Source organism: Plectropomus leopardus, chromosome 11 (assembly GCF_008729295.1).
Source record: "Plectropomus leopardus isolate mb chromosome 11, YSFRI_Pleo_2.0, whole genome shotgun sequence".
Taxonomy (NCBI): domain Eukaryota; kingdom Metazoa; phylum Chordata; class Actinopteri; order Perciformes; family Serranidae; genus Plectropomus; species Plectropomus leopardus.
Window position 1 is genome coordinate 2,884,849 of NC_056473.1, and position 23,835 is coordinate 2,908,683.

At 36.7% G+C, this 23,835-nt stretch overlaps 1 protein-coding gene and 1 long non-coding RNA gene across 3 annotated transcripts in view; both read right to left on the minus strand.

Moving 5' to 3' along the window:
- Nucleotides 1–9,171, minus strand: part of chd2 (chromodomain helicase DNA binding protein 2) — a 29,587-nt gene extending 20,416 nt beyond the window's left edge. Inside the window, exons 1-10 of one of the 2 annotated variants that reach the window (XM_042496845.1) lie at nucleotides 7,903–9,171; nucleotides 4,080–4,314; nucleotides 3,068–3,154; nucleotides 2,584–2,645; nucleotides 1,970–2,104; nucleotides 1,471–1,656; nucleotides 1,191–1,330; nucleotides 520–745; nucleotides 328–428; nucleotides 187–228 (exon numbers count right to left, since the gene is read on the minus strand). In XM_042496845.1, coding sequence (XP_042352779.1) covers nucleotides 187–228; nucleotides 328–428; nucleotides 520–745; nucleotides 1,191–1,330; nucleotides 1,471–1,656; nucleotides 1,970–2,104; nucleotides 2,584–2,645; nucleotides 3,068–3,154; nucleotides 4,080–4,314; nucleotides 7,903–7,964 — 1,276 coding nt within the window. In that variant the 5' untranslated portion in view covers nucleotides 7,965–9,171. The remainder of the gene's footprint in view (nucleotides 1–186; nucleotides 229–327; nucleotides 429–519; nucleotides 746–1,190; nucleotides 1,331–1,470; nucleotides 1,657–1,969; nucleotides 2,105–2,583; nucleotides 2,646–3,067; nucleotides 3,155–4,079; nucleotides 4,315–7,902) is intronic. The other variant, XM_042496846.1, reaches the window with a different exon arrangement.
- A 390-nt stretch (nucleotides 9,172–9,561) lies between these two features.
- LOC121950532 lies at nucleotides 9,562–16,579 on the minus strand. Its single transcript, XR_006106328.1, has 5 exons — nucleotides 16,415–16,579; nucleotides 14,947–15,012; nucleotides 14,736–14,804; nucleotides 11,301–11,357; nucleotides 9,562–9,855 (listed from the first exon to the last, which is right to left on the minus strand). It is a non-coding gene; the product is annotated as an uncharacterized LOC121950532 (long non-coding RNA).
- Nucleotides 16,580–23,835: the final 7,256 nt, after the last annotated feature.

Sequence of the window (23,835 nt, forward strand, 5' to 3'; positions counted from 1 at the left end):
TTGTTTGTTTTTCTTGGGGTTTTTTTCTTACTTTCACTTATTTTCTTGTACATTTTTACTAATTTCTTGCTAATTGTGGCTTGTGTCCCTCTTCCAAATTTTTTTGAAAAAAAAAAAATCAAGCTAATTTACTCGGAAAGGGCAGTCAACAGAATGTGATGGTGAAAATTTAGAAAACGCACTCACAGGGGAAGTCAGAGGATCCTGGTGTCTTTCCGGTTTTTATTGCTGTTAAAAGAAAAAATATTTTAGTACAATTTTAGTACAACAACAAAGATTATCTGCTGTACTACTAGACAAAACCAAAAGCATCTGATAAGTTCTTACAGATAATACGCTCCACAATCTGAAACTGCTTGTTTAGGTCAGAAATGAGCTCCTGTTGGCAGTTATGAAACTCTACATCCTCAGGAGATGCCCGGTTCAACCTTTAAACAAGGAAACAATAAACTGTGAAAATTTTCAAAAAAAGATGTACATTTGCCAATAAAATGTTAACGTGAAGACAAAGATTTTCACCATGAATTGAGCTCGTCTTGTTTCTTTTTGTAGTTGTCCAGTTTCTTGAGTCCTTTGACCTTTTGCTGCGTCAGAGAGTCCATGCTCTCCCACGTGTTGTGGATGTAGGACCAGCCCTTCCACTTGATCAGATAGTGAGTCTCCCCTTCATCGTTTTTGGGGTCAAAGCCTTCATTGGGATCCCCGTTCTCCTGCACAGCATACACAGTAGTGGAAGCCCCAGTGGCTGCAGGAGCAAAGTAAGACAACTTTATGACTTTGTGCATGTGGCAAAATGTATTTTTATGAAAAACAATGTGATTTATCAAAGAGTTAAGCCTGGTATACACTGTGCGCTTTTAGGCTGTCCCAGACCAAAGATGACCATTGTGACAGAAACGTGCAATATCTTTGGCCCTGGCTCTAAAGCGATGCTCCTACATCACACAGTGAGAGAGATTCAGTCATTGTCACGGTCATCGGCCTGGGATAAAATTCTGACACTATCAGAAATTTGGGATGAGAATATCAATAGGCGGGCTTCTTTTACAGATTTGGGCAAAACATAAGTAATATTTTCTAAATATCGATAAAATACAAGTGCAAGATGAGTGCATTTCCATTGAGTGATGTTTTGCGACTCCTCCTCCACGATAATATGAGTGCTTCAGAGACTAGTGAAAATGCATCACCTGCTTTTTTGCCCGTCCTGGTGTCCATGACTTTTTCAATGGTCTCACTGTCGTCATCCTGCTGCTCCTCGGCTATGTCGCCCGTCATTTCAATCAGGTCATCAGAGTCCGTTTCAAAGTCATGTTGGTCCTCTTTGTAACTGTGACACAACAGAACAGAAGATAAGAATGAGGTGGATACAGGTGAGGACCGAAATGACAGCTACAAAAGAGATTTTTTAATACCTGCGCTAATGGAAAACAGTCTGAAAGCTAAACTATGGGGAGAATGGGGATGCACCTTTTGACTTTAGTCGCCCCCCGTCTTCGAGTCTGTCTCTTTGGAGTGTCTTCCTCATCGTCGTCATCATCGTCATCGTCATCATCGTCGTCGTCGTCGTCTTCTTCAGCAGATGAGTCCTGTTTCCTGGACTTCCTGCTTTTTTGAGACAGCTGCTTTTTGGCTGTGGATGATTTGGTCTGAGGTCTGTAAAATACACAGTTAAGCACAAACACATGCACAAACTTCTTAGAGACAAAGGAAACAACCTCCTGCATCAGTGATTTTGGTCTCTTCTGGCCGATTAACAAACAGCAGCCAGTGTGGTCAAATTTCTTTCCAATTAGAAGAATATTTTTTTTCATATTTTAGGTTTAAATTCAATTGTTAATTGACTGCAGCATTCAAGTGTAACACTTCACACCAAAGTAAAGGAGGGAAAACCGCTCACACAATATGGAATGATTTGGAGATGACCAGTGGGTAGCTGTCTGATGGCCAGGCTTCGCTACACTCTTACCTTCTAGCAGGAAGTCGTCTGGATCTAACTTTTTTCTCTTCCTGCTCACTGTCTGCACTGTCGGAAGCCTCCTCCTCCTCCTCCTCCTCCTCCTCCTCTTCATCATCATTTGAGTCATCATCTTTCCAGATATTTCTTACAACAAAGAAATGCCACAAGTTCACCCTCAAGGCCCATCACTGCTACAACCAAATTTTAAATTTCATGAAAAACTGGCCATAGGGCGTTCACTACAATCAGATTTGATATGGGATGAGCCGCTGATCTGTCCAATCAAATTTGAGTGTAAAACATGAACTGGCTGGCTGAAACTAACTGAGCCCATTTGGAACAAACAGATACCCAATCACAAACAAGCTTCAAATGATAAGAATCACAATATGAACACAGACTGGCAACACGATGATAAAAGCAGACATGGACTGCGTGAATCTACATGGATCAAATGTTGAATAACAAAATCTTGCTAACAAGAGTTCAGTAAAAGCCTCTCAACATGGCAGAATTTTAAAAATATTGTGCTGCACTATCAAATATATTATAAATTAACTAAAAATAAGAATAAAATAGTGACAATACAAATCCTAAAAGATGCTCACAGTTTTCACACTTACTCTTTTTTCTTAGCTCGGGACGTTTTTCTCTTGGGGCTTTCACTCTCTGAGTCACTGCTGCCCTGTAAATACAGAGGTAATAATAATAATGATAATAAATACCGTCAGATCAAAAAGTGAGTTTGATAAAGAGATTTAAAAGAGGTCAATGAAGCGATGCACATTTCAGCCCAATCCAACTTAATCCACATTTAAAAATTACAGATTTGATCACAGTGCTGTACATCAACAGAAAAAATAGCATAACTAACATAAAACAGGACATATAAAAAAAGGCATTAAAACCACAAAGTGAAACCGCCATCAGCCAGCGCTTTGGTTCCATGTGAAATGTGACAGCACTTCTTCACAGACGCCACTAGGTGGCACAAGTGGCTTGTTAACGCCAAGAGAAATAATAGTGCGGAGCCAGGCAGTGCAGCATATTGGCATCTTTTGTCTTTGTTTCATTGTCTGCATTCATGCTTTGTTCACATGCGCTTACCCCAGCTCCGATGTTTAGACGAGCCGGCTCCTGGCGACTGCGGTTTGACCGCCTGACCCCGTACACATCTGGATGTTCATCCCACATCTGTAAACGGAGAGCGATTGCTATCAGAGAGCCTCAGTCTTTCTTTATCAGTATACAAATATAAGATGTGACGTGTTCCCATTCCATTCTGCATTCTAATTTGTAAGTAAATGCTCTCAGACTGCAAAAAAATATTGTTTTCCTTATTCATTAATCTGCTGATTATTGTCTCTATTAATCAAGGTCATGGGACTCACATAGCCCAATTTGGGTCTTATGTGGGTAATGATGTAGATTCTTAAAAAAAACATTCATGTATTAAACAAATGATGGACAGCCTGCCTGAGATTTCTTAGAAAAATTACAGACATTTCAAAAATATGTCTCAGTTTTATCAGCATTCAGTCAGTCTACTACTCAGTGTCATTACAATATAGAAACATATTTCCAACTCCTGTGTGTGGATGCTTCACCACACTAGACTTATGTGAAAGCAGTTGAGGGAGCAAGTTAAATTAACCCCATCTTTAAAAACTGTTATCAAATCAAATGTTTGGGCAGTGCCTTAGCGATAATGTTCCACCAAATTTGTTCAGGTTTCAAAGAGTCAAATAGCTTGTGAAAGGCATCTGAACACAGCACAAGAAAACGGATGTCCATCCAGGTTTCAAATGGTTAATAGTCAGGTAAGCATACCATTATATATGCTAATTTGAGTATATTTTTGTCACTTTTCCATTGTGAGCACCCTACATACTCTAAACCTGCTTCGAGTTAGGATGCAGTATGGAACTGGGACTCAGCTAAGGCAGCAGCTCCGACTGTCCTGCATGTCAGAGTTTTGTGATTACATGAAGAGCCTGATTACACTAACAAAGTTCACTCAATCTCCATCATTGGAGGGCAGGAAGCTTAATCTGCTTTACAAACAGTAAGTCATATAGGTAAGTCTTTTGTACCTCCCTAAAAGTTGAGTGACCTTTACCTTCTTCACGTCTGCCAGGCGCTCCTTCTTTCTAACTGGCTTGTCTTTCACTTCTGCTGCTGTTTGCTGTGATTTGGACTCAGTGGACTCGCTCTCTGACTCTGAGTGACTCTCTGACTCTGAGGAACTGTTTGACTCGGAGTTGTGGGATCTTCTCCTCTCACTCCCATGCTCGCTCTCTGACTGACTTCCAGACTCCGACGCAGAGCGGTTGGATTCCTCTGAGGCCGAATTGCTACAGGAACAAAAACATGTTCAATCCTTTTCATTTTGAAATTCATATATGTTACAACTATTGTATACACACTACTGTACACCCAACAACATGGCAAAAAAATGTGACAAGAGTTGTGGCAGCAACTTAAAAATGTATCAAAATTTAAACTCAAAGTGCACAAAGTCTCACTAGGACATGGAGAAGATGGCATGAGTAAGGTGTGACCGTCAGCCGAGAGGAAACAGAAACGTAATTACATCATGCAGCATGTTCCTTACTCAGCTAACAACCTCATAATAACCTCATTCTCTCTAAGGCACACAAATCCTCTTAGAGTCATTCTGAAAGGACTAAGTCGCACTTTCATACCTAAAATAACAAGAGCTAAAGGTTCATTTAACAAGGCATCACTTCTTTGAGTGCTTACTCTGGATTAAAATTGTTCCTCTCTACTTACTTGTGACATACATAATACACTATAATAATCAAGTGGAATAAATATTAAAAATGATCAACAACAAAGCAGACTCTTATTAGCCCAACTCATATCCTTAATAAACTTCATACTTTTTATGAAGGAACAAGAATCTAAAGACTTATTGGTAAAAATAATGCAACTGGTTTCTAACCTTTTTAGGTCATGACACATGACAACAGAAGCAGTGTGTTGGTGACCCCTTATCACAGGCTATGGCCTTATTCGAACACGAGTTTTGGCAATTTGGGAAGAAGTATTCAATATTATGCAAGAAAACTGAAATAAACATAATTTTGTGTAATAGAAATGTTTTTAAGACAAAAAAATAACTAATTCAGATTTATCTCAAGTCTCCTTGTCCCTGCAAACAGGGTTTAAATATTTTGTTACCACTTAGAAAACAAGATGACACATTCCCAGGGGTACATACTGACGCCATACGTTTAAATTTGATATAAAAGTATCAATTTTCTGCACAATAACTACAACAGACGTTAATGTGGTGAAGGTCATCTGTGAGTATAACATCTATCGATGCATGGTGACCTCTCCTGTCTGGATTTGTCTGTGAGCAGTACGTCGTCTGGGCACATGGGGGCGCTGCACTCAATGAGAATAAGTCTGCAGGAATCACTGCCTTACATGGATCACTTTGGGGAGAAATATGAGTTTGTGTCTATTAAAGATCATAATATTTATTTAGTCTTAATAATTCTTCCATCGTGAATGATTAAGAACAAAGGATTCATACACTATTTGCATTATGAATTACTAAGAATGATTAGTATTCTGACATTTATGAAACTATAGGAACAGTACTGAAGAGGAACAAAAATCTATTTATTGGAACTAAAATATTATAACCTAACTGGTTTTAAAGTGAATATTGTGATGGGTTCACGCACGTCACAGTGTGTACACGGAGCAGCCTCTGTGACCAAACTCGGAAGTGCACGTCTCCTTCTGCTTTAAGAGAGGTCAAAAGTGGGCGGGACATAGACAGAATCTCGAATTTTCATTGGCTATCATGTTGCTAAGTGGGAGCCCAGCCTATAGCAGCGCAGTGCAGGCTTTCCAAGGTCTGAACTCTTCCTGTTCCTCCTCCATGTAGTTCTGAGCTGAGTTTTAATACAGATAAGTGAGCAAGCTGGGCACACAAAGCAAGGGCCATTTTGTGACTCAGGAGAGCATGTTTTTCATACCATACAAAGATATAATGTTGCATTAAGTCAACAGATTTTGTTTTATACTTCTCATTCTGCATCTCTGCATGCTCACAGTGCTCATCTAAGAAGTAATGCTCTCATCAGTAGCAGAGGACATATTTCACACACAGCTGAAAATACTAAAATGGCTGCCACAAGATCACACAGAAAAAACTACAAGTGTGATGTAACCTGCTGCAGTGTACAGTCAGTATAATGCTGTGAGGGTGATTACCTGCATTTAGTATCCAAACTTCTCTGTGTCTTTATCTAAAAACACAACAGTCTAATGTGATCAAGCTGCATTAATTGCTGTGAAAACATGGCAGCAATTCGAACACTAAGAACTTACTTTGGCTGAACATTTATGCAATAAATACAAATATCTTTTTATTTTAAATAATGGCTAGCTCCTTGTGCCATTTCTGAATTCCTGCCCCGTCCTGACACCATGCAAGTGCATCTGATATTAGTTTTTACAACCATCTTTATTGATGAAAATTGTTTCCACTCATTTCTGTATTTGTGAAGATGCAGATACCTGAAGATGATACACAATTGCAAATATTAGCCATCATTATAAATATCAGCAGAAAATACTGTAAAAAAAATTATATATAATGTAGTTCAGTATATATATCGGATATATATATATATATATATATATATATAATATATATATATATATATATATACTGAACTACTGAAGTGTATAGCCTCTTGGCCACAGGCTTTTAAATATAAATTACCTGTCAAGTGATACACATAAAGCTTGATTTAAATAGAAAGAAATATTTGTTGCTTGATTTAAATAGAAAGAAATATTTGTTTCTGTGCAACATTCACAAGCAAACATTATCAAGACATGTGCTTTGGCTAACACCATCAATCAAACATAAAGTTAATATAATAGTTAATACAAAAAGTGCACTTTGAACTAATCTAATCATTTAAAATGACACTAAATTAATATGATAGGGGCTATTACAGTATAGAATATTTTGCTTGCAAACTATTTAGTAATTCTAAAAATAAAGAATAATGTGTGTCAAGAGAAATATTTTAACTGAGACTAAATTGCAATGGGGCCCCTAAGAACAAAAGTAAAAACAACCCTCTCCTAAAATTAAATAATAACTTGGAGGTTAAAAGGGTAAGTTACATAAGCATGTGAACTCTGACATGACATCATAATACACCAAAGTGAAGTAATTTTGTAATATATCTAAAACAAGACAAAATCATTTACAAGCCATTAAAATAATTTGGATGAAGGGTTTAAATGAGCTAAAATAAGTATAAACAAACCTGGATTTATTTTTTTAAAAAAAAAAAAAAAAAAAAAAAACAACAGATCAGTAACTTGGTCAAAACTTTAAGTACAGGTCAAAATAAAAGATTACAGATTGATATAAACATGTAAACTGAAGCCACATACAAACTGATTTAAGGCTGAAGAACTAATGACACATTATGTTATATATACCATCTAAAATGCTGGACATTAGTAATACTAAAGCAATACATTGTTTCTGAATAAATAAAAACCAAGCAACAACGTTGATAAAATGGTGCAATGCAGTACCAACTAGTTAGACAAGGTCATTACATTATAGCGATAGGACATGAAACATTTGTGACAAATCATTAGCAACACAATACAGGACAAATTAGTTTTCCTGTGGTCTAACACATTCATGTTGTGGGCAATGCTGTCTTAACACAGGCCTGAAACCAGTATTGAGTGAGAGAAATGATAGGAAAATCAGGGTGTGGCTATTTAACAATAGCAAGGTCATTCATGACAGTGTGCACTTCATCAAAACCACGTTGCAAATGTATACACAGGTGATCAACCATGCCTGACAAGGTAAACAATCACACCAGATATGAAAAAGGTAAAAACAAGTAGAAGGAGCATACCTTGATGCATTGCTTTGAGTCGATCCTTCATCCTCTTGTTTTTTACTTTTATTCTTCATCATGGTAGTATCCTGAAAAAACTTTGATGGGAGGTCTTTTGTCCTGGTATTTACTGTCAAAAAGTTAGAGGAGCATGAACTATCACACAAGTCCCACAAGATTGCCTTTGCTCAGGTGGCAGTTAAAACCCAGGCGGTGCGACACGAGTCAAGAAAAAGGCATTAAATCGAAAGCTATGAGTGTCATTATTTACATCGCTAAAGTCAAATTAAGCTAGGAAATATGACAGGTGCTGCTACAATACGTTAAATATCCAACGTATGTCTTTCAATATAGTCCACGGATCAAGCCGCATGCAATTAATTCTAACTGCGTCATCACATGAAGGGTAAGAAAAATAAGATTTAAGGATGAGAAAATGAAGAAATTACACACTAGACAATGTAAACAGACGAATTCAAAGTGAAGAAAGGTGGTAGCCTATAAATGAACTATTAGATTCACGTTCGCTCTATCACAGGCTTTTTTACCGACTCGAATATAAATAACAAACTGTAAAAATAATAACTTAATATTATATTACAAAAAGGAGCTTTGTTTCGAAAAGCTTTTAGGCCTTCAAAGTCTTCACCTCCTGTCAGACTCAGAGCGACAGAGGCGAGCAGCACACTAAAAATGGAGGCGCGCCATGGCTGCCAGAGCCCAGTATGGAAAACAACGACAAGCACTCCCTCAGCACAGACGGCACGCACGGCTCGAAAAATCAGCCCAGAAAACACGCAAAACGCCTAAATTCTTGTTAAAACAACGATCGTAAGGTCACAGCACTTCATTTAAGCCCAAAATCAAGCGGTCTCGATCGAAAAACGGGCAAAAGAAGCGGTCTGACGAAAGCCCATGGCACCCTTCCCAAGGCTCAGCCGCCATCTAGAGCTCCTTCCTAGCTCTGAAAGCTTTGCCTTTGATTGACGTTATTTCCATTTACCCCACACTCAGGTGATGTTTAAGTCCCACCCCTTTTGTTCTGTTTAAAATTTACTTTTATATAAACTTACATTTATTTTTTAGCCCCAAGCATGAATTTGAGATCTTTTCTTCCCTCTTCTTCAAAAGGGTAAGAATGCTGATAGACTTTGAAAAAGTATATATAATTTTTTTGATGCACCAATTGCATCATTTCCTGCCCAGACAGGAAGAAGGACGACCAGAAGCCATTTTAGAGAGCCTTTGGAAACCATTTTTGTTCAGACCAAATCCTTTTGAACTACTTGCAATGTATCTTACAAGTAAGATTGTGTTCTTTGATTGTTATAATTGATTGAATTTATAATTTCCATAGGAACTAATTCATTTAAAACTATATTCTCTTTATCTAAATAATCAAGAGATGATTTTCATTGTCGAACAACACTTGAAAAAGAGAGCATTACACTTAAGGAGATTCATCAACCCAGTACGAAGCTTATCGTAAGCATATTTGCTAATTTATTAATTAGCGAAATCAGTGCTAACCAAATTAATTTGTCATACAGATTATCTGAAATATAAAAATCCAACAGCCGAGCTAAAGGACCTCAACCATACCAAAATATTGCGCAATTTATCCTCTCTGTTATTTTCACGTTAATTAGCTAATGAAACAAAGCCAGGGAAAAAAAATACGATGACATACACTTTATTTAAAAACAACAATTGAATATCAAACGTACAAAGGCTGATTTTGAGTTTCCCAAAAACAACAGTGTAATTTTTCACTTTCAATTTTCCACTACGCAGCCAGCAACGGTGTTCCACTGTCCGTGTTGTCGGAAAAAAAATAAAAATCCAAACATCAAAGTCCAGTCAGAAAAAAATGTTTCATCTTGCCAAAATTTGGCTAACCGCCAAATCACTTTGCCATCTTCACGTTTAACAACGCTGTCTCCACTTCAGCAATATCCAGTTGAATGGTGTCTTAAAAAAAGAAGGAAAAGTTGTAAGCCCACAATGCAACTTAAATAAGTAACGCATCACTGTCCAGCAGTTGAAGAAGGCATGCTAAGTATACTAAAATTAAGATAGTTTCACAACATACTTGGCTAGCTTTCAGTTGCGTTAGCTAGCATTACGCAAGTGCGTGTTTTATTCTGAAATATTAAGCTAGTTTTTAAGTTCATAACTGTTACTTTTTTCCCCCCTTTTTTAAACAAAAAATGTCATGAAAAGACATACCGACATAATGCATTGAACAGTAACTACAGATTGGGGGATGTTTGTTATCATGCTTGGCAACTGTTAATAATATTAGGGGCAAAACTGTGTTATTGAATTCGCGTTCAGTACAACTTTTATGCATCACAAATACAAATGCAATAAATTATAAGATTTGGCAGAATCTCGCATGTGGGAATTCTTGTAAGTTGTACGGTGACAAGTGCAGCAAGCCATAATGATCCAAGATCTGTCATTTTTTTTGCAAGGCTACGAATTGATATATTTGATTGGGCAATCCAAAATTATCTGCAAAATGAAATTCGGGTTTAATAGATGATACAACAATTTGCAAACAAATTAATCAACTGACCACCAGGGGTACGATGAGTCTGGGATAAGCCTGATTCACAACATGGGTTTTCATAACGCCTAACAACTACACAACAACAGTGCAGCTGAAATTTCAAATGATCAAAACAACACCGGCATGTACACAAACAATGCAAATTGCAAAATGCAAATGCAAATTGAAAATGTTTATCCAAGTCATCAAAGCAAATACATGATTGACCAACAACAGAAGAAGAACATAATAGCATCCAATAACTATTAATGCAACCCTTCAGACAATAACAGTTTTCACATATCTATTGCTCAGAATCAGAGAAAAAAATGTTCATTTTAGCTCCTTAGTGTTTAACACGGCAGCAAAATAAAACTGGCATTGGCCATGTTTTAGCATGTTTTCAACTTAAAGGCCCAAAACAGAGATTTTAGCTAATATGGAGAATAGAGAAAATCATGGAGAAATGTGGCCTTTTCTGTAAAGTACCAACAGGAGGCAATGCAACCAATACCCACATAAAGCCACATTAAAAATTGCTTGTATAATTATCAATAACTAAAGTAGCCACATGATGAAAATTCTTAAGCATAAAGTTACATTTACAAACTTACTCTTCATTGTGCACTCTACCAGCTAACATCTAGGTCTTTTGCTGGCCTTTAGAATAAAAAAGTGAGTGGTAGCAGAAAGTATTTCTAATAAATGTATAGTTAGGTCCGCTCAAAATAAGTGTGTGTTATCCTAAACCTCAACCTATCCAAATGGGATTTGAGGAACATATCTAGACAGCCAAATTTTCTATTTATTGTATAGAGCTCAATAAGCATGTGAATAAATCAGTCAAATATGGAAAACTTACAGAGCTGTCTTCCTTTTCCTCGAATTCTGCAAATCTTCACACAAGCCCATGCCTCCACTGCGGAAAAGATAAACAATGAATGAAACCCTTATCAACATACATTACAAAGATAAAGAAACTAGCTGGACCACTCAATGTAATTGGCATTTGGGTCTTCTGATTTTAAAATTTCAATTACAAATGACTTCAGATGACTAAAAATAACTACTTTTTCCAGCATAATTATTCTAATAAAACTTAATGTCAGCCAACTGTTATGCTGGTTAAATCAACACAGTGTCATTGACATCCTATAGGGGTTAACAATGAATGGAAGGCCAAATACAGCTAAGAAATTTAGCTATCATTGCTTCACTTATGGAAACTGATTAATAATTAAAACTTATCCTGAAGTCCTTTAAAGGGGTTTTGCAACAGACTTCCTTGTTTTTATTTCACAACAAAAAAGGGGCACTGCATTTACTACATGTGCCGTTGAGCGTCATGCATTCTTAACAAAGGCATGTGCAGACTTTAACCAAACGTGTCACTCTGAGTAGGGTTGATAGTTAGTGCTGTGTGGTGCGTTTATGTGCTCTTGGGGAACTTGTGCATCACTTAACAACTTTTCAATTTACTGAAAAATGTAATTTTTTTTTACATTATTGTGAAATCTGTCATTTTATCAAATTAAGCATTTGATATTTATAAGAGTATGTTTATGCATTTATGTTGTTTTTGAGGGAATTTTTGCCTTTGGCTTTTTGTTTGAAGGTCTCCTTACAATTTCTACAGCTACCCTTTTGACTTTAAGGAGCAAATGTAAAGAAGAAGAAATACACTGGAAGAGGTCAGCAAAAACAAAACAACAACAACAACAACAACAAAAAACATTTCCTAGACTGATTGATTTGTTGTGATCATGTTTTTAAAATTTTGTATAATGTTTAAGCAATGTCCAGATAGACATATATAGCCAGTTTTAGATGTTTTGGACTATAGTGTTTTGAGGATGCAAAAAAATGACATTGTTTCTGAAAGATATGAATCCTAACAAGTAGCCTTGTTTTTTAAAGTTTAATGTAATTTTACCATGGATTCCATTAGTTTCACCCCTATTTACAATTAAGTTTTATAGTTTTATGTTGCAAGTTGACATAATTCTTGTGTTTTAAGACTGGCTTTTCTAATTCATACTTTACGATTTTGCAATGCAATGCTTTTGGCAGCAAATAGCATTACAAATACTCTGACTTCAATTTGACTAAAATTTAGGGCTGTCTGACAAGGTTTTTCCCATGAATCCGAAACCGACAGCAGTAGCATGAGGACATAAATAATGCAGATAAAGTGCATCCCAAGGCACCTCATATTTAACTAGTGTTGAACAAACGAACATAGAGAAAATTAATTTCACTGTTGTCATGATGACTTCTACAGAATTGCATTTATAGAGTTCATTTGTACAGCCAAATTGGCAAATACTTATTTTATAATTACCCTTGCAAAATTTTATAAGTTTACAACATGTTATTTAAAAAAATGGAATACAGTTTGGGATGTTTGATGAACAGGTCCTTACATGCAAGGTTTCATATTATTCACCCAAGCTGACTTGTACTAGGAGTCTCAACTCTTTATTTTGAGTACAACTTATAAGAAGATGCAACATTCAAGTCTTCTGAGAGGCAAATTGGTAAAAGCAACATTGAATTATGCTATATGAAAAGTTTACATGGCTAGTCCATTCGCCCACGGCAATTTTAAGTGTGATCTCAGTTGGGCGCATCTTTTGTAACCCACTAAAATAACTTCTTGTTTTGGGGCCACTGTCAGCATTAGGAAATTTTCAATGCTTAAACTATGACTGGTGGCTCAGTGGATAGAGTAGGCGCCCCATGTATAGAGGCTGTGTCCTCGCTGCAGCTGCCGTGGATTCGATTCCAGTCTCGGCCCTTTGCTGCATGTCACCCCCCCCCCCCCCCCCCCTTTTTGCTGTCCTGTCAATTAAAGGCAAAAACGCCCCCCCAAATATCTTTTTTTAAAAATAAAAAATAACTGATATGAGTGCAGTGTGATGATTGTCCTCAGATGTTTAAATTATTATATGGGCAATATTGTGGACAAAAAAAAGAGGTTCATCATAAAGATTGTGAGTGCTTATCGGGTTAGCTAGCTACTGGAAAAGCCACCATAATCATATTACAAAGCTGAATGTTTTATTCAAATAACTGACTGTTATCACAATTAAATACATAAATGAATCAGTCTTAAAGTTTGTGTTTGTGAGCACTACAACGTTTTCAACACTCACAACACAAAATTACAACAACAAAAAAATGCAACAACAGTGGTTAATATTGAAGGAAACTTCTGGGTACATCCTAATGATTTTAATAGTAAAATCAAACAAAAAGGGATGTGTTGGACACCCACCACTGCAGCTTGTGCTAGGGTTTACTTTATTGTGGAGATAGGTCTGGCTATGAGAGGCTCGCGCTAGGTTGTCTAGTGAAAGAGCTGTGTGCAAAAATGGCTAACGTTAGCATTAGAGGAAACATCGGAGAGATAAGGAGTATGATGTACACCAAAATTGGTTAACCAGTAGATATATCAGAGTTTAAGTGTAGTTAGCATATTTTACTTGATTATGTTGTTTGTTGGCTTGTAACTGGCGTATTCACATTGTCACAGTTGTTGTTACATAAGTATATACCAGAGTAATGATCAAAGTTTGCAAAAGGTTTACAAAATTTCATCTGGCCAAGATTTTAACATTGCATGTTTTGAGTCTGCTCTGTGCTGGCCGTTTTAAGTTTTCTTTGCCAGCATTTGCATATTACACGGCATTTGGCTTTCAAATTTGTGACGAACCAGATCTAGCTCGCCCAGTACTATTGACGTACAGAATATAAAGACACCTCCCTTGTGACAAATTTTGAATGGGCACAAGTCAGTGTAATGAAGGGCACTCATTTTAGAGAAAATTAACATTGGAAAACACATTTTTGAGTGGAGGGGATCTTTTACTGTCAAACTCTATTTTAATTATTTGTTAGTGTGCTAACAAAGTGCTCCATAACTTATGTGAGCTGAATTTACAAACTTAGGTTATTATTTAAAACTAACTACCAATATCTCAAGTCAGGTGTTTGATTATTTACAAGTGTTACTGAAATGAACAACCGCGCTATATCGTACACTAGGGGGCAGAACTGTGCTAGTTTCAGACAAGTCAAAAGGAACCGCTATAATACACAGAAGCTACGTAAGACTATTTTAAACAGCATTTCCTCATAATTACATATACATAGAAGAGAAAAATACTCTGTTCACTATCTATTTAGCCTTGTTCCTGAGATCAGTAAAGAACTGTCACTTTGATCTGACAAATGCAAAGATAGCATACAAGGAATTTTCAACACATATTTAATCTACCTTAAAAAATATACTTACAAATCCCTGTTGCAGTGTGAATCTTCCGAATCCCTCAGTTCACGACATCATGGTGGCCTAACGTCAACCCTTTAAAATAGAAAAATAAAAGGTTAAGAAAGGAAATGTGACAACAGCACACTCTACTGGCTACGCGTATATAGCAGTAAAGACAATGACGCTGACGTCTTCAATGCTTAAAAAAAGCATTGGGTATTAAAGACAAACATACCATTTAGCTTGGGTTGGATGAACTTGTTTCTTCTTTGACGCAATTTGTGAAACATCGGGGGAATACCTGTAAGAATAAAAAGCATGATTACTATAATTTTTGTAGTCACCAATAACAACATCGCAATTTACTTTGGCATAAAAAACAAAAATCAATAGGCTATTTGTTTTGAGATCTCTTAAAGATTATTTTTGAGAATGTTTCAGAGCTCATTAACATATTAAGAAAATCATAAATAATTTGCAACATATTTTGTCGTGAAAATGTTTAATCTTAATGTGCCTTGGTGGCTCAAAATGCAACTAAATTAGTCTTCGACTGTAACATCCTTCTAAGAATAGCTTTGAGAGGACATTTTGTTACGTGCAGGGTGGTAGTGATATCCTTTAGTTTTAACAATATAGCTTAAGATATAACTATTAAAAAAGATTGGATATAATCTGTTTAATTATGTGTGGTATTTGCCTTTATGTGTGGATAAATCCACAACCTTGTCCATGAGACCGTGATATTAGGATGAATTTATTTCTTTATTTAATTTTAATACAATATTTTCAGTTTCCTAAAATTTAAATACTTGTCTAGAGGCTTTCTAACATAAAAATCTTTCTTAACATGTCTTACAGATGTAATGTGAATGGAAAAACGAAATTTATGAACATATTTAAATTACTTCTCCTTTCAGTGCCTGAAAGGGTTAAAAGCCAACACCCTATTTTGTATTTCGAAGTATATCTAAGCTTTTATGACATATAGAACCTTTATTTGGCAAACAAATCAAGTATAGTTTATGTATAGTGTCTACAAGGGAATAATTGTCATCAATAGTCATATTTTGAACATTTTGACAACTTGTCACAATTTATTCAAACTATTTTATATTAATATGTATTAAGCATCTAACACATACTTAAATCTTGTTAGAAACTACATCTGTACACTCTGTGGTATGATAGTGTAAAAAAAGGATCTATTTTTAAGTATTTTTGTGAATTAGAAATCGATCAAAAACCTCAAAAACCAAATATACTGAAAAGAAACAAAAATATGCTTCAGCTTGTTGTGTTGATGCCAATCAGTCTTAATACAACAGTTAAAAAACCAAACATTTGCTTTTATTTGGTGTTTTTGTCGAGTAAATTCAGACAAGGGCATTTGCCCTTTCAAGGACAAAGCAAATTTTAAATGCGTAGGTTGAAATAACTCCAAACAGGTCGAGAACAAATGTACTTGTCGAAATATTAACTAACTTAACTCAAAACAGAGCTAGCAAACATGCAAATTCCATCTAATGAAACACAATTTTAAGCAGATAAAGCTCTCCAGATCGTTTTCTGTATTCTTCGCTGACAACACCATGGCCATTTTTACAACACTGCGTCTAACTGTCGTTCTATCCACCATATTGCCATACAGTCCTGACTCGTATTTTACAGCCACAAATGTCCAATAACTTGAAAGTTCTTACCCATTTCACGGGCCGTATCTATCCGCCGTCGTCTACCCAGGCCAGTGTTGCATTTTGGGGCGACTTTCGTCGTTTTGGTGGGTCTTTGGGCCGCATCGTTCCGTCCTTCTTCCTCTCCGCTCTCGACGCCTTGCTCCTCTGTTGTGTGTGTCCTCCTCTCCGCCTCTGCCTGAGCTGATATCCTTCAGCGGCTCTGCCCACTTTCCTCTCAACGTAAGCCAAACTCCACTTCCTCTCCAGCCCTGTCGAGCTAGCTCTGGCAGCCCACCGAACCTGAAAAAGCGCGGAAAGTGTTCTGGTCTGAGCCGAAACACACAACAATAGATTTAAAACGTTTTTATCAACACAATTAATGGCGTTAACAAAAGTATTTTTGCGAGGAGGGGTTGAAGAAATAGCTACGCAAACCAATCAAATCAAGCTACATTTGCACGTTAACGTCAACTGTTATTGTAAACAACTGACCTGTGTGACCCACTGATAGGAAATCAACTAAAGAATGCTTTTAAGAAAAGCATTTATAATTCTATAAAACTGATACCTATGTGTCATGTTATGTGATATGTTAGAAAAATGTAAATATAATAGGTGTATTGTTTATTAAGGGGTAGCCTAGATATGCACACATTCTCTTGGCAGTGGTCCAGTTTGCCTGCTTTCACTCTCACATCAGCCATACAGGTACATTTTCCTCAAAATACAAGTATATTTGCTCTGTACTAACATCTCTCTTGCTTGAGAGACACCGGCCCCTTTTTAAACTGTTTCCTCAAGGAGAAATAAACTTTTTGTAAAATGCAGAGCTGTTTAATTTCATTTCATTCACTCATTTATTCGCACCATTGAAAACAGTGACAGAAAACATTTCAAGAAGAATATAGAAAAACAAGTGCTGGAGAGGTTAAAAACTCAAAGGGGCTCATAGAAATACTCACTGGAGGTAATACAGTAAATTACAAGTAATACAATAAATGACAGTATTTTAATATAAGCAATCGGGTCAACAATAAACGACAAAAAGCTCAAGACAGACTGTTTGTGCTTGTGTATGTGTGTGTGTGTGCGTGCATGTGACATGTTAATAAATGATTAATAACATATTTATATCCTGATATATGCAGCCTTCAATATAGTTCAGACATCATTGGACATTAACTTTTTTTGTCTACCTGCCACTGTGGCTGGGGGAGTCCAACATCTACCAGTCCCTCAACAGATTGTTTTTTTGGCTGGTGAATGAGGCAAATCCAGCAGCCACTTGCTTACTTTACCAGTTTTTAGTTGGTGGCTGGTGCTAATTTCCCACTTTACCTGATCACCTCCATTGCACAGTAATTACAGAGTGATTAAGGTCATGCACTACTCCATTTTGGAGTAAGATGACATGCACAGGTGGGATTTTTCTGTTTTAAATGTTAGTGTACAAAGCGCATACAACAATTCCTGTAAAGTAAATCTGGGTAGCTGCTTCATCAAAGCTCCTCAGAATAGGGATAATAATAACTAAACATGGATGCATACACTGCCTGTGACCAAATCAATCAGCTTGAACATCTTTTTTTATGTTAACTACAAAAGTTCGAGCAAAGTCCATTGGGGACAACCAAATTTAGCAAACTTTAGCTGTTCAGAATCCGAGCAGTCTTTCTTAAACAGTCCATGGAGTATGTGGTATGTGCTACTCCACCCCCATCACCGACCAATGAGATGCTTATCGCCACAGCGCATGCTCTCTACGGTGGAAGATTTCTTTAAAAAGATCCTCAGCCTAGCAACAGGAGAGCCCTGCAAGTGCATTACAAATCCAAACACTAGTGCAGTGTGCACACAGCAGCCCTGTAGTTCACTGACTGACTGGTTAGAGCGGTTTCATCAGGGAAGTGCTTTCCCAAAATATTCTAAGTGGTGTTTTGCCTTTAAAATAGGTTGCAATCTAAAATTGTGGTTTACAGATTAACTCTTTGAAACCAGGTTTGACAGCATTTATTTCTTGTGCTGTGCTTAGATGCCTTTCACAAACATTTTAACCCCTTAAAACCTGAGGAAATTGGTTTGATTTCTTTCAAAAACATGGGGGAAAAAGGAAATGACCAACTTGGCAAGAAGTGTCCCAAAAATGCAAGAAATGAGTTAATGGTCACAAGAAAATGACCTTTTATAAAGAAAAATAGAGGAGCATTATTAGAAAATTATCAAAACAAAAATAGTGAAAAATGTTCAGAAAAAAACTATTATTAATTGCAATAATTTTATATTTATATATATTTATGTGACTAAAGATATAATAAACATAAAAATATATATTTTCAACACTTTTTAGGTAATTTTGTTGTTTGTTTTTTACTTTTTTGTGTGCTTATTTTCATGTAATTGGCTTGTAATTTATTTTCTTTTACTATTTTTTGGGCCTTGTCTTTAAGATGATGTTGCCTTCTCCCTGTGTTTTTAAAAGAAACCAAATCAGTTTGCTCAGGTCTCCAAGGGTTTAAAACTGAAAATGTGTTCTAACCAGCTCAATTGTTGCACCCACAGACTGTATGAAATATGTTGCTGCACAAAACTTATATAACCTCTCTTAAGAGCACTAATTTGATTCTACTTAAGGCAGGTGTTATGATTGGTGAATGAGAGAAAAAGTAAAATACAAAAACACTTTTTCAACTGATCTGTGTAATTTAGGCAATTTCTTTGAATTGTTTGATTTCTTTGCATTGTTTGATACAATGCAAATACAGGAATTTGCTGTAGTCCCTGTAAGCAAATGTACACAGTTAGATGTTCAGTTAGTCAGCATGGGAAGTTTTTATATAGGCTTCATATTTACAGTCCCCCTCAAAATTTAGAACATGTGCGACTGCCACCCAAATAATTACATGAATGTAGCACAGCATAAACACCATAAATTGAATCAGTAAAACTACATATTGGTGCAAAACAAATTCCAGAATGAGGAAAATTAACTGTTTGATGCTCAGAATTTCTGGAAAAGGATCCCTAAATCCTCTGTTGCAAGTACTGTATGTCCTGCCCCCAATTTTGAATGCAATTTCTGCCCTTGTTTACATGGTACCACCATGACACACTCTCTGGTCTCATATTAACCTGCAGCAGGGATTGGCACTTCACATGAAACGTCTCTTTGTCACAATGGGAAGGTGGAAATGCAACTATTTGTTCTCTGAAGAGAAAAGTAAACATCACTGCTGCAGAAGGGTGTGCCTTAACAGCATCAACAACAGCAATTGTGGGTGTTGCATTAAAGGCATATGCACCAAACATCATGATTAACTCCAAATGACCTTTGGCAGTTGACATAAGGACAAGCTGCGTTCTCATGTTTGCCCTCTTAATGAGCAAGACAACAGATTCTGGTGTGGTCATGTTGTTCAGCAAACAGTGGAGATTCATGTTTGAAATGAAAATTTGGAGGGGGACAAGAGTAACATGTTTCAAAATCAACAGTGACTAAAGTTCATGACTGTACCGGAGAGTAGACTAAACTCTTTCAATGATTAACCCTTTAAAACCTGGATCAACAAGTTTCTTATGCTACCTTCAGACACCTTTACAAACTATGAAACCCTTTCAAAGTTTCAAATTGCTCTGGTTTCTTGCAATGAGCAACTTGGCAAGACCTGTCACACAAATTGCAAGAAATTAGTAAAAGGTGACCAGAGAATGACCTGAAAATTAATTTAAGGATTGTTATTAAAGAACGAATTTTTTTAAAATGGAAAAAATGCACAAATGTATATATTTATATATAACATATGTGTTATATTACATATATATATATTTCTTTTTCAACTCTTTTACAGGGCATTCTCTTTTTTGGCTTATTTTCAGCTAATTTTCTTGTACATTTTTACCAACTTCTTGCTAAACTGGGCCATTGGTTTTGTTAACTTTCTCATTGCCTTCTCCTTATGTTTTTTAGAGAAATCTGATGAATATGCTCAGGTTTCATAGGGTTAATGTTTGTGTTTAATTGCAGGTAAATTGATAGTGAAGGGTGAAAAAGCAAACTGTGGTGCAAGCCAGTTGGAAGCCATGTAACCTGATCACTGTGGCCACATTCAGAGCTGCTGCTCTGTGCAAAGTTCAGACCGTCCTCTCTGAATCCAATGCTCTAGCTAAAGATCTGTATCTTTTTCTGTGGCAACTAAATCATGCTTCACAGAGGGAAAATCTCTTCAATAAATCTATATGCAAAATCAAAATTTAGGCAATGCCCAGGCACTTCATGTTTTAATGTGTATGTTTGTGTACATTATGTTCCTCTAAAATCATAATATCACAACAGATCTACTGTAAGAAAAATTACAGCTTCCATATTCTGTTTTTACTGCGTAATGCTCCACATCCTTCAGGTCTACTCCAACCCCTCAGTGCTGAATTTTGACCTGCGCATTGAAGGAAAATGCAGGCTCCCTGTTGTTATTTTGTGCTGCCATCTGGTGGGCTTTGATCAAACCCAATAGCTCTCATGCAGGAGCGCAGCAGAGGGCCAGCACTCCCTGTAGTAGATGTACAGACATAACACCAGAAATGAAAACAGACAAAGCAACACATGCTGTCTTTAGTCTTTGTTTTCAGATAAAGGAAGCTCCGACAGGTTTGCTCACTGTTGGAAATGATGTTTGATGTCTTTTTAAAATACAAAATACAAGTCCTGTACTAGCCACAGAGGGATTATTTGTAGTAAATCTAAATGTTGCTCTACATTTTCAAACAGCTATGCAGATTTCAAATCTACAGCCTAAAAATAATAAAAGTAGAAATGGAGATAACATCATGAATCATGTGTGTCTCTTGATAATTGAGACAAAGACAGAGATTTGTTTTGTGTTTGCTTCATGCCTATGAATTTGCTGAATGATTATCCCCATCACTGATAAACTGACAGCTTATTTCTTTGTTGTCTGGGCAGGATTTGCCCTGGAATGTGCAGTCGTGACCCCCGGATCTGCTGCCCTTGGAACATCATGTTTGCTAAGGCCCATGGGTAAACAGAGAAATGCTGCCTTTAGATGCTGTTGGAAATATGTCCACCAGTCAACCAAAATGTGCAACAAAGTGGTAAGAGACTAATCTGTGACACTCAAGTATTAGGTTCACTGTGTCAAAAAAGTAAAGGTAATGTAGTATTTGGAATTTATGAAGAATTTGCACTAAATTCAATGTTTCGTCATTAGATATCACATCATCTATTGCACTAGCTAGCACTAACTATTGGCTGGTGTCTTTTCAGCAATAGGAACTGCAGTGTTGTGCAACAGATCCAAACACGACTCACTCTTAAGTTGTTCAAAGTGTGGCCCGCAGGTCAATGGTGGCCCTCAGAAACATTTTGTGCAGCTCCCCTGAACATGTCATAAAATGCTATTAGTAGAGACTCTGGCAGGCTCGACTGAACAAGTTAAGGAAGTCTTTTGTTCCTCAGTCTGTCAACTTATTCAATCAGAGAATGTCTTCCTCTGCCTCAGTGTACCTGGGCTGAACACTGAAATGTAACAGAAATGATTGATTTGCTGCACTGCATCCACTTTTTTGTAATTTCTGATGTGAGTATTAGCAGTTGTATCATGGTTTGGTTATTTGATTAAAAAAATGTTTTTGTTTGTTTGTTTTTTTGTATTTTTCTATTCATGTGAGATGGTTGACATCCTGAGACAAAGGACAATTTTAGATTTTGTTCTGATAATGAAGTCAAATCAATGAAAACAAAATATTTTCATCAGTCATGACCCATTTCAATACTTAAACTTTCACCGGCTTACACTTAATACACTCCTCGGCCACTTTGTCGAACTGCGCCCCCCCAACAAACGTCTGTCAGGTTAGGAATGACAGGTTGTAGAAAACTGGTTGCTTGGCAACTAGTGGCACCTGAGTTGCAGGAATTACGTTCAGCCATCAATACTAGAGCTGTTAGCTAAAATTAGCAATTTCAGTGGACAACTTGGCAGCATAATGAGGAAGTGAGATGGAAAAGCCACCAGGCAGAGCGATATATGGTTGAGGAGAAAGGGGGATTTTAGAAGAAATGGATAAACTCTTACTTCTGGGGTGACACACAAAGTGATCTGCCTTATTTTAAACCATTTAATTTGGTGCTCAAAGAATTTGTATATTAAATGACATCATGAGATCAATCACAAATGCTAGTTCATGTGTAAAGAACACAAGTGTAAGGATCAGCAGTTTCAACAACCAATAGTCAGTTCAGTTTGTTCGGGTCTCCTTGGTGAAAGTGGTTAACGACAATGTCCTGAACCTGTATGGCTCTGAATGATTGTGGGCTCTCTAAACTGGCATTCAATCATGTAAAACTTAAAGCAGCCCTGCTCTAAACACAGCCCCACCACTGTGGACATCAAGGTCATGTCGTCTGTGTTGTTTCTATTCAAGCTATGATGACACATTAAACCGGATGTGTTTTCAAAGATTATGAAAACACATCCGATACTTTTTTTTTTTCCAAATTTATACAATATATGCATCATTAATACTCAAAAATAAAGAAATATAGTTTTGTTTAACTGCATTGTATTACTGAAAAATTACATGACATGAAATGTGAAAAGAATGTAAAATAATTAGTTTGGTGGTTAGGCCAAACATGATGAGGGAAATGGATTTATGCATTTAGAATTCAGATCCTGACCTCAGGGCCAGGATTTCATAATTATTAGTTTATTTTATGGCCTAAGGTAGATTTAATTGTCTCCCTAAATAGAAAAACTGTCCTTGCTTGAATGTATTGCTGTAAAATAAAACAAAAAAACCCCCAAAACCAGACAAGGGACACTTAAAATAACAAACAGAAAACACACACTTTCAAATGACTATGAACAAAAATATGTACAGTTTTAAATATTTAAAATTTCAAAACATAAGGCAAAAAAATGCAATAAACTACACACATCTTAGTTACATGCCAGCAACCAATCACACAACAGTGAGAAATATCCAACAGTTACCTCACTGTCTCCCTGTACCTTTTTGTTGATATCAATGAGGTCTTTAATGTGTCCATAAGATTAGATATACGTAGGCCTCACTTTAAGGGCAAGGGTTGAATGTAACCAAGTACATGTACTTATGTACTAATGCCTTAGTATGAGGTTGTAATGGTTCACTGCAGTTTTTAACTGGACCCAAGAGAAACACCACAAGACAAGGGAAAAAGGGCTGAAAAGGAGGGAGCTGTGGCTTACAGCACAGGTGGTGAGAAGCTGGGCGGCATGTGGCTGAGGTGCTGGAGCTCAGACGAGAGAGACACTTGAAATGGAAAAAACAGTAAATTGTCATGAACCACAAAAACCCCACTGGAGAATCACAGTGGAAGAACGCACACCAAAAACAACACTGGAGACAAGCCATCAGTACCACTATGAAGAGCAGAAACAATCTGGCAG